The following is an 11,119-nucleotide window of genomic DNA, read 5'->3' on the forward strand; positions in this document are numbered from 1 at the left end:
TGTCCGCAGGTTTGGCCAATTGCGGCTCTCACTGGCTGCGGTTTGCCGCTCCAGGCCAATGGGGGCTGTGGGAAGCAGCGCGGGCTGAGGGATGTGCTGGCCACCCTTCCCGCAGCCCCCATTGGCCTGGAGCAGCGAACCGCGGCCAGTGGGAGCCGTGATCAGCTGACCCTGCGGACATGGCTGGTAAACAAACCGGCCCGGCCTGCCAGGGGCTTTCCCTGAACGAGCAGTGAACCACAGTTGAGAACCACTGGCCTATGGGGAATAGGGCAAATTCTCTCCATCTTCAGCAAAGAGGAGGAGTATTTTGGCACATTTCTAATGCTCCTTACTCCTTCTCTCTCCCTTACACATGAACAAGCACACTCAACCGATTTCCTGGAAAGCCTGGGAACTCCTTGATCACAGGCTGCGTGGTGCCCCAACGTGGGCTCTGTTGGTAATGTTACACCCACCGTTGAACTTTGCTGTAGACCTGAAGAAGGCCAGTGCTACTCCCTCCCCTACGCCTCTCACCTCCCACGTATTCTTGTCTTCTGCCCTAACCAGCCATATGCCCTTATTATAAAGGCAAGTCCTGTTTCTCTCCAGCAACCTGCTTAGGTGGAGAGAAACAGGACTTGCCTTTACAATAAGATTATAGTGTACAAATAAACCATACAACACCATTGCTTTAAAGACCCTGATGATCGTCACTGTTGTCCGAATTTAAAGGGGGAGAAGATCAAAAGCATGCCTGTAGAAGAACAGAAAGCCAAAGCAGCAGCAGTTAGCACGAGCCGGGTTTTAACTCAAGAAGACTTCCAGAAAATACACCTGGCCCAGATAGCCAAAGAGCTCAACTCGGCACCTGGCAAAGCTGCAAAGAGGAAGAACATTGCAATAGACAGCGACGAGGAGAGCAGGTAGAATACAAAATTCCTTTTCACTCAGGTGGTGTAATGGATATTATTTCTACTGCAGGAGCCCTTAGGAGCCTGAACCATGGGCCAGGACCTCATTGTGTTACGTGCTGTATAAATGTATAATAAAAAGATGTGTCCTCATGCCACACAGCTTCCAATCTAAGTATGAGACAAGGCAGCGGGTGAATATAGGGGGGTCAGCACAAGGGAACAATGAGACGATACTCATCAGCTTGATAGGCTGTGGTCTCAGCACACCGGCTGACTGACCGCTGCTGAGATTTTTGTAGGTATGGTAGTTAAAAAGGGATTTGAAGGCGGACACTGAGGCAGCTGTGCAGATGTTTATGGGTAGCTCCTCCCATGCATAAGGGCAGCATGGGTCAAAGCATACAGGTGCTTGTGTGAAAGTGGGCAGTGAGCTCAGAAGCCATATCTCAAGAACGAATGAGAGATGATAGAGAGGGTGGGGATAGATCCGTGCATGGTGGAAGCTCTCGTGATGCCAGACAACATCATAATCTCTTTTTGTTTTGCAGGGGAGAGTTGCTTTCGCTCAGAGATATTGAGCATCTACATAAGAAGCCTAAATCAGACAAGGAAACAAGACTGGCCACAGCCATGGTGAGGAGCCATGATATTCCAGATCTTCTTCCTTGCAGATTTTCAGGGGTTTCAGGCTTTGCAACCTGCAGAGTTACAAGAACACAGTAGGGGCAGGTTTCAAAGGGCTCAGGCCTGAATGACAGCTAGGTAACTTGTTGCCTCCCCCTCCTGGGTTCTTTGCCGACCTGGCACAGACCAATGGTTAACTTTAGTCTGGTTCCCTGTCTCTGACTGTGGCTGATGCTGGGAATTTTAAAACCTTCTTTTTTTTTTTTTTAAATAGAGGCTCTTATTCAAAAGATACAGTTAAACAGCCAATCACAAAGCACATAAAATCGCTCAGGAAAGCAAAGTGAGTCTGGATTTGCAGCTCCGGGAGTGGAAAGTGTGCAGGGGTAAATGGCATTTCTATGGAGACGAGTTAGATGATCTGACTTGTGAGAAAGGAAGATAACCCTGTGGGCTTTAATTGTTTTGTTTGGATATTTTTTCCTCCCTAGGCTGGAAAGACAGACAGAAAAGAATTTGTGAAAAGGAAAACTAAAATGAATCCGTTCGCTAGCTCCACTAACAAAGAGAAGAAAAAGCAGAAGAACTTTATGATGATGAGATACAGTCACAATGTCCGAACAAAAAATAAACGTTCCTTCAGGGAAAAACAGGTCAGTATTTAATACTCAGCCCATTGGTGACAAAGTAAATTGGAGACTAGTCAGGGGCAGTGTATGCAACAAACTTTAGTTATTTGTATTTCAGCTAAAATAAGCGCCCCTCACGTGCTCTATTAGGTTATGTGTGCTTAAAGATTTCCCGTGACAAAGTTTAGTTCAAATGAACATATAATAGGCTGCTTCTCTTAAACTAATGATCACCTGCCAACCAACCCAATAAAAAAGCCCCTTGTGCAGTCTATACATCCCTTAGCCTATGTCCTACCCAAATGCCTGGGTAGGTCACAGATCTGGGCTCTTGCAGACCAATGGCTGCCAGTACTGGGGGGCTTTCTTATAACTGGCTTGGACTTGTCTGCGTAGAAAACACCAAATCATGTGGTGAAGTTATATTAGGGCTGTAGCATGATATGGGAATGTAATTATAACACAGCGTGGGCCCCTTGGCATCGGCAAGATCAAACTTTAATTATACTACAATCAGGGACACCAGTGTGACAAAACATGCTGCCTTTGCGTGGTAGAATTGGCTTTGCAGACAGGCCTTTTAGTCTATCCTTTTCTTTTCCTTTGGGCTCCTCTTCAAACCCTCATTTCACAGTCACCATCTTCCTGATTACTTTATTCACCAGAGACAGGTCTGTCCTCCCTCTCATTCTGGCTGGGCATGCTGTGTCTATGATCAAAGGTGCCTCCTGAAATCCTCTCATCTGCTCTGGAAAATCTCAAGGCCAAAATGTTGCCGACTACTATAATGCCGCTATACTTGCTCAGACTGTTTTGAAGTGTTCAAAGAGCCATTTCCAGGAAAATCCTGCCTTGTGGCTTTCTCACCAAGCTGTCTCTTTGGTAGAGCATATGTACTGACTTCATTATAAACCCACCTTTGTCGGTAAGATTTGGGTCCCAGTGAGTAGCTCCAGGGTCTGTTTCTGGTTTTTTATTCCCTGCTAAGGGCAGCCAAACAGTGTTGAGAATGGTCCGCCAGTGGCTTTTGTCTTTACAAACCAAATGAGGAAAGTAGATCCTGGGTATTCTTATATGGTGTTTTATTAAATAACATGACCCTGGACTAGTACCTCTAAATCTGCTCTTTACTTGGTATCTTCTCCATTTCCCACAAAAGTGGGATCTAGGCTGACCCCACTGACTGCAGCAATGTGCTGATTCCACCCTCTCTTATAAAACACAAGAGGTTCACTTTGTGAATGAGCAGCTTAGGTACTTTAATGAGCTCACTAATCCTCTGCACTTGCATTGAGGTGTTGACGTCTCTGATTTGGTAGGCAGCCAGACTACCTCAGTACATCAGATCTCTGCGAGAAGCAAAACAAGCAGCGTGTTAGTGATTTGAGCCAAAAGGCTCGAACTAGCCCCTGTTGGGAAGGGAACGGCTTAAAAGAACTAAAATTTGATTTTATAGTTTAAAATCCAGAGCTAAAATCCCCATTTTAAATTAGGGCTGTCAAACCGTTAAATTGCAATTAATCGCAGTTGGAATCGCACTGTTAAACAATAATAGAATACCACTTTAAATTTATTATAAATATTTTTGGATGTTTTTCTACATTTTCAAATATATTGATTTTCAGTTACAACAGAGGATAAAAAGTGTACAGCGCTCACTTTATATTTTTTATTACAAATATTTGCACTGTAAAAAAATGAGTATTTTTCATTCACTTCATACAAGTACTGTAGTGCAATCTCTTTATTGTGAAAGTACAATTTACAAATGTAGGATTTTTTTTTTACTATAACTGCATTCAAAAACGAAACAATGTAAAACATTTGAGAGACTACAAGTTAAAGCATGAAGGGGCGTACGAATTTTAAGCATATCTGGCATGTAAATACTTCGCAGCGCTATCTACAACAATGCAACGTGAACGCCTGTTCTCACTTTCAGGTGACATATGTAAATAAGCGGGCAGGATTATCTCCTGTAAATGTAAACAAACTTGTTTGTCTGAGTGATTGGCTGAACAAGAAGTAGGACTGAGTGGACTTTAGGCTCTAAAGTTTGACATTGTTTGTTTTTGTGTGTGTTTACATAACTGCACTCGGAAACAAAATCTACGTTTGTAAGTTGCATTTTTGTTAGAGATGGAAAGAATGAGCAGGAGGACCCAGAGGCGGATTGAGTGAATGGACTTCTTTATTACGGTACTTGTTCCCCTTGACCCAATTGTTGAGAGAGCCCTGAGTTAATCACATCACGCTCTTTTATCTAAGTTAATATGTAAATACCCACATTTACTACAATGCCCCCAAACCCCTTATTTGATAATATGAATGCCCATATAGTGAATATTAATAGCTATATGCTGAATATCATATATCCGCCCCGTTCACTGTTTATAGCATTAAGCATATTCTACAGACATTTTTACCTTGAAGATACTGCAGAGAAATGTAATTGTAGCCACAGGTTCCCTTAATCGCAGTTTGCAGGGAAGGGAGGAAGGGGCCATGTCTCGAGCTCATTTATGTAGCTGGGAAGGGGGGGGGGGGGGATAACACTTCTTCACACACAGGGTATCCTTCAGACAACCACATTCCTTATGTAGCTGCAGCGCTTATCTATCCTTAACAAGCGGAAGGGAAGGGAGAGGATGGTAACTTTATCTATTAAGCGAAGAAATAGTGCGTGCCTATGCCTACTCTCTATTACCATGATAGCACACCAGTGGTTTCCCAGGTCTTTACTTAACCCTTACAAATCCCAACAATTTTCACGATAAAGAGATCGCACTATAGTACTTGTATGAGGTGAATGAAAAATGCTATTTCTTTTTTTTTACAGTGCAAATATTTGCAATAAAAATATCAAGTGAGAACTGTACACATATTCTGGGTTATAATTGAAATCAATATATTTTAAAATGAAAACATCTAAAATATTATAATAAATTTAAATTGGTGTTTCTGTTATTGTTTAACAATGAGATTAAAACTGTGATTAATCGTGACTATTTTTTTAATCTAGTTGATTGGTTTTGTGTTTAATTGACAGCCCTGTGTTAAATGTGTCTACATTTCTGGCAGAACCTCTCTGGAGTGACTCTGTACTTGTAAATGTCGGTCCTTTTTTTTTTTTTTTTTTTTTTTTAAGAAGCTTCATTTGCCCTTTAAAGAAATTACTTTATACCTACTTAAAGGGACAAGAGTGATATTGTACTGATCTTTTCCAGTTTAACACCATTGACACAGTGCAATAACATTTATATTACATTAATTACATTAGTGATTTTTTTATTGTACAGTGTTTAAGAAGTGTCACTACTGCTATGTTTACTGCTTGAATCTAGGAGTTCACTGACTCTTTCTTGGTTGTATTATAAATTCTATCTAGGTGCGAGTATGATCCCTGTCACGATAGTGCCTGCCATGGTTTTTGGTGTAGGGGTTTATGAGCGGTCTTTGTCTCTCATTTTTACAATATATATCGATTTTTTTTTTTCCTAAAGTATTAAATAATCTGCTTGGTTTCTTGGCATTTTTAATATTTTCTAGACTAAGTTATTAAGTCTAGCCTGATTAGTGTGTCACTAGAAAAGTTATAATAGCTTTTCCTTAAAAGGGTAATTTTAGTTAGTATATTAAACTTTCCTAAATGCTTAAAATAAGAATTAAATTGTTTCCAAATTACTGTTTTTATAAAAGCTTTTGGCAGTGAATATCCAATTTTATCTCAATGTACCTCTTCTTAATTGTTTGTGCCAAGTTCTGTTTCAAAGTAGCAAAGTGTGTGACATTAAATACACAGCTGTTAATACATCTGTGCATAGAGTACCTAGGGCACTAGCCCAGGCAGGCTGGCTTGATTCCAGTCGGGTGACTCATAGACTTTAAGGCCAGAAGGGACCATCATGATCTCTTGACCTCCTGCACATTGCAGGCCACAGAACCTTACTTACCCCGTCCTGTAATCAATCCATAACCTCTGTCTGAGTTACTGAAGTCCTCAAATAATGATTTAAGACTTCGTTACAGCAAATCCACCATTTACACTAGTTTAAACCTGCAAGTGACCCGTGCCTCATGCTGCAGAGGAAGGCAAAATACCTCCAGGGTCTCTGCCAATCTGACCCGGGGGAAAATTCCCCATCCTTGGTGCTTAGTGGTCCCACTTCTTCTTTCCTTGTTTTCTTTTTATTTATATGGCTATAGAACATTTTACTGTTGGTTTTAATTTCCTTTGCAAGGTCCAACTCTGCTTGGCTTTTGGCAATTCTCACTTTTCCCCTACACTTTCTGACTTCCAAGAGGTAGCTTTCCTTGTTGATCCATCCCTCCTTCCATTCCTCATAGGCTTTGTACTGTCTCTTAATAACCTGTTTGAGATGCTTGCTCATCCAGCTTGGTCTGCAACCCTTCCCTATGGACTTTTTCTCCTTGCTTGGGATGCAGGCTTCAGATACTTTCTGCAACTTTGACTTAAAGTAATTCCAAGCCTCCTCCACATTCAGATCCTTGAGTGCTTCAGTCCAGTCCACTTCCCTAACTACTTCCCTTAATTTTTTTAAAGTTTACCCTTTTGAAATCCTAGTTGCAGATCCATTTTTTTTATCCTTCCATTTAGTTTAAACTGAATTCGCTCATGATCACGTGAACCAAGGGTCACCTACAACCAGCTCTTCTATGAGATCCACACTACTCACCAATACCAAATCTAAAATGGCATCACATCTTGCTGGTTTGGCTACAGTTAGGTGAAGAAATCTGTCAGCTATTTCATCCAGGAAAATCTAGTCCCTGCTATAATTAGTAGCACTTGTCCTCCAAACTATAACTGAATTAAGGCCACAGTTTTAACTATGGTGTATTTTTTGAATTCCTGTGTGGCGATCTTGCCTGCTAATGTCTCCCACCCTGTAGGTGGCTACATGCCAGCAATGAACAGGATTTTTTATACACACACACACACACACACACACACACACACACACACACACACGGATCGCTGCATGATGGGTGCTATATTGGTATTTCAGTTAAATACTTAAAAAGAACTGGAGTACTTATGGCACCTTGGAGACTAACAAATTTATTTGAGCATAAGCTTTTGTGGGCTACAGCCCACTTCATCAGATGCATCTGGTTCTGTGGATGAAGGGAAAGCAGTGGATGTATTGTTTCTTGACTTTAGCAAAGCTTTTGACACGGTCTCCCACAGTATTCTTGTCAGCAAGTTAAGGAAGTATGGGCTAGATGAATGCACTATAAGGTGGGTAGAAAGCTGGCTAGATTGTCGGGCTCAACGGGTAGTGATCAATGGCTCCATGTCTAGTTGGCAGCCGGTGTCAAGTGGAGTGCCCCAGGGGTCGGTCCTGGGGCCGGTTTTGTTCAATATCTTCATAAATGATCTGGAGGATGGTGTGGATTGCACTCTCAGCAAATTTGCAGATGATACTAAACTGGGAGGAGTGGTAGATACGCTGGAGGGGAGGGATAGGATACAGAAGGACCTAGACAAATTGGAGGATTGGGCCAAAAGAAATCTGATGAGGTTCAATAAGGATAAGTGCAGGGTCCTGCACTTAGGATGGAAGAATCCAATGCACCGCTACAGACTAGGGACCGAATGGCTAGGCAGCAGTTCTGCGGAAAAGGACCTAGGGGTGACAGTGGACGAGAAGCTGGATATGAGTCAACAGTGTGCCCTTGTTGCCAAGAAGGCCAATGGCATTTTGGGATGTATAAGTAGGGGCATAGCGAGCAGATCGAGGGATGTGATCGTTCCCCTCTATTCGACACTGGTGAGGCCTCATCTGGAGTACTGTGTCCAGTTTTGGGCCCCACACTACAGGAGGGATGTGGATAAATTGGAGAGAGTCCAGCGAAGGGCAACAAAAATGATTAAGGGTCTAGAGCACATGACTTATGAAGAGAGGCTGAGGGAGCTGGGATTGTTTAGTCTGCAGAAGAGAAGAATGAGGGGGGATTTGATAGCTGCTTTCAACTACCTGAAAGGGGGTTCCAAAGAGGATGGCTCTAGACTGTTCTCAATGGTAGCAGATGATAGAACGAGGAGTAATGGTCTCAAGTTGCAATGGGGGAGGTTTAGATTGGATATTAGGAAAAACTTTTTCACTAAGAGGGTGGTGAAACAGTGGAATGCGTTACCTAGGGAGGTGGTAGAATCTCCTTCCTTAGAAGTTTTTAAGGTCAGGCTTGACAAAGCCCTGGCTGGGATGATTTAACTGGGAATTGGTCCTGCTTCGAGCAGGGGGTTGGACTAGATGACCTTCTGGGGTCCCTTCCAACCCTGATATTCTATGATTCTATGATAAGTGGGCTGAAGTGGGCTGTGGCCCACAAAAGCTTATGCTCAAGTAAATTTGTTAGTCTCTAAGGTGCCACAAGTACTCCTTTTCTTTTTGCGGATACAGACTAACATGGCTGCTACTCTGCAACCAGTTAAATACTTGAAAACTTGTAGTCAGAATACCTCAATATTGCACTGTTATGCAACACGATTTATTTTATTTAATTTATTTATTATTTAATAAATTTATTTTTTTGTATTCTAGCTGGCATTACGAGACGCACTTTTGAAAAAGAGAAAAAGGCTGGTGAAATAACTTAAAACAACAAAAGAGCAGACTGTTTTATATCCTTACTGTGGGTATAGTAATAACCCTAGAAAATAATTTTTATATTGGAAAGTACAAGATCGCTTGTACTGAAGAATTGGATGTCCATTGAATATAACTCTGCAGCACCAAATGAGTCTCATTTGTACATGTTGGCGTCAAGAGATCTTGCATTCTAGAAGCATCTTCGGAAGGGAGGCTGTTACCTTTTATTGAATAGAACTTATTTTGAGTTAACTGGTTATGTCCCTGTAAATATTAACTGTAAAGCAAGGAGAATTTCATTGTTAAATGTTTTGCCTGAATCATGGAAAATGTAAGTCCTAGATCAATCCATGTAAAATAACTTTTACATAGATTAAAAACTTTGTGCCTTTCATAAGCATGTAATTTTTTAAAGGACTTTGAAAACGGTTAACTTTAATTTCCCGCTTTTAGAAATAGAAGGTGGGTGAGGACTGAGGTAATCGCTTTTATTAGATCAACTTCTGTTGGTCTGAGAGAAGCTTTCACACTACACAGAGCTCTTTTTCAGGTCTGAGAAAGGTAACCAAAGTGTCACAGCTAAATACAAGATTGAGCAGATAGTTTAGCATAAGTAGTTAGCGCATATTCTAAGGCAGGCGTTCTCAACTTTTTTCTTTCTGAACCCCCCCAACATGATGTAAAAATTACACAGCCCACCTGTGTCACAACAACTTTTTCTTTGCGTATAAAAGCCAGGACCAGTATTCGGGAGTAGAAAGCAGGGCAGTTGCCCCGGCAGTATGCCCCAGGGGCCACCGCAAAAATAAGTTGCTCAGGCTTCGGCTTCAGCTCCAGGAGGGTTAGTGGGTTACGGAGTGTTTTAATAAGCTATAAATCCAGTGTCTTTATTAAGGCTGTGTTTTTTAGTGGCTAGCAAAGTTATGAATTTAAACTCCCAGGCTTGTCTTTTGAAAGTGTTGTGCAGGTTTCCTTTGAGGATGAGGACTGTGTTCACCCACAGGTGATATGGTGGTTTTGTCTTTTATCATCTTCTTGTGAGTTCGTTCAAGGGTGTAGTTATTGTCTGGTTTCACCCCCATAGCTGTTGGGACATTTAGTGCACTGGCTGAGGTACACCACATGTTGTGACATGTGTAGGACCCATGGATCTTGAAAGGTGTGTTGTGGTGGACATTGATTGTTGTAGCCGTGGAGATTTGTCTGCAAGTGTTGCATCTGTTGTTGTGGCAGAGTCTGGTGCTGCTTTGAGTTGGTGACTTGTCCTAGTATAGCACCCCTTTCTCCCTGCCCCTTTTTGTGTCCTATGATCACAGAGGTGTTAACAGGCCCCTTAATCTTGAATGGTCCTTTTAGAATATGTGTTAATGGCTTATGCTAAAGTGCAGGTTCAGTCTTGTTTTTAGCTGTGACACTTACCTTTCCCAGACCTGAAGAACTCCCAATAAACGGGAAAGCTTGTCTCTCTCACCCACAGAAGTTGCTCCAATAAAAGATGATATATCACCTACCTTGTTTCTCTAATATCCTGGGACCAACACAGCTACATCAACACTGCATACTTTCCCCTTTTTTGTTTAAAATAAAACACAAACTTGTATTTCACAGCTTGTTTAACCAAATGATTGTGGATGTGCACAGTTAGGGTATTCTATTGTCCAAAACTGGAACAGTTAGTGGAAGAATGGGATCTGCATCACTGTTCTAAAACAATGCCCCTCTCCTGAACCTGACACCATATGGGGCAGAGATTTGGCCACACTGAGTCAATTGCAGAATGAGGCCTAAATCTGCTGAAAGATGAAAAAGTGCATGTCTATACCACCACCACCCCCCTTCTGATAGCACCTAACCAATTACTTTTCTGTAGCGTTTTGCCATGCAGTTTTTTTATTCAAAAATAATAATTTGCATCCTGTTTCCGTCACGTTTCCCCCTCTCATCTCTGTCCTTTTTGTTGGCTGTCCCTCTCCCCACCCTGCTTTTCTTTTGACAAGTTCCCTTTTAAAAACGCTTCACACTACGTTGCAAAGCTCGAAGTTAGAAGCTGGATTGATTTTTTTTTTTAATTCGTTTTCCCTCCACTTTAAAAGTTTCTACTCTAGAAAATGTAAACAATAGCTAATGCTTTGTTGATCTAATACCCACACCAGCTTTAAGAGTTGGCCGGAAGCGTGAGTCCATACCTGTAGGAAGGGGAACTGCTGCCCTGGGTCCATGTGTGTATGCATACAGAGGTACTGGAAGTAGGGGTGCTGCTACGCCCCCTGGCTTGAAGTGGTTTCCCTTTTATAGACAAGCTTTACAGTTTGGTGCAATGGCTCCCAGCACCCCCACTATTAAAAAAAGA

At 42.0% G+C, this 11,119-nt stretch overlaps 1 protein-coding gene across 1 annotated transcript in view; it reads left to right on the plus strand.

The window, feature by feature from the left end:
* SDAD1 (SDA1 domain containing 1) overlaps window positions 1-9,141 on the plus strand; it is a 35,649-nt gene extending 26,508 nt beyond the window's left edge. Inside the window, exons 19-22 of the mRNA XM_074950443.1 lie at window positions 718-908; window positions 1,448-1,532; window positions 2,015-2,176; window positions 8,722-9,141. Of these exons, the coding sequence (XP_074806544.1) occupies window positions 718-908; window positions 1,448-1,532; window positions 2,015-2,176; window positions 8,722-8,772 (489 nt within the window). The 3' untranslated portion in view covers window positions 8,773-9,141. The remainder of the gene's footprint in view (window positions 1-717; window positions 909-1,447; window positions 1,533-2,014; window positions 2,177-8,721) is intronic.
* Window positions 9,142-11,119: the final 1,978 nt, after the last annotated feature.

This window comes from Natator depressus, chromosome 4, assembly GCF_965152275.1.
Source record: "Natator depressus isolate rNatDep1 chromosome 4, rNatDep2.hap1, whole genome shotgun sequence".
In the NCBI taxonomy this organism is placed as follows: Eukaryota; Metazoa; Chordata; order Testudines; family Cheloniidae; genus Natator; species Natator depressus.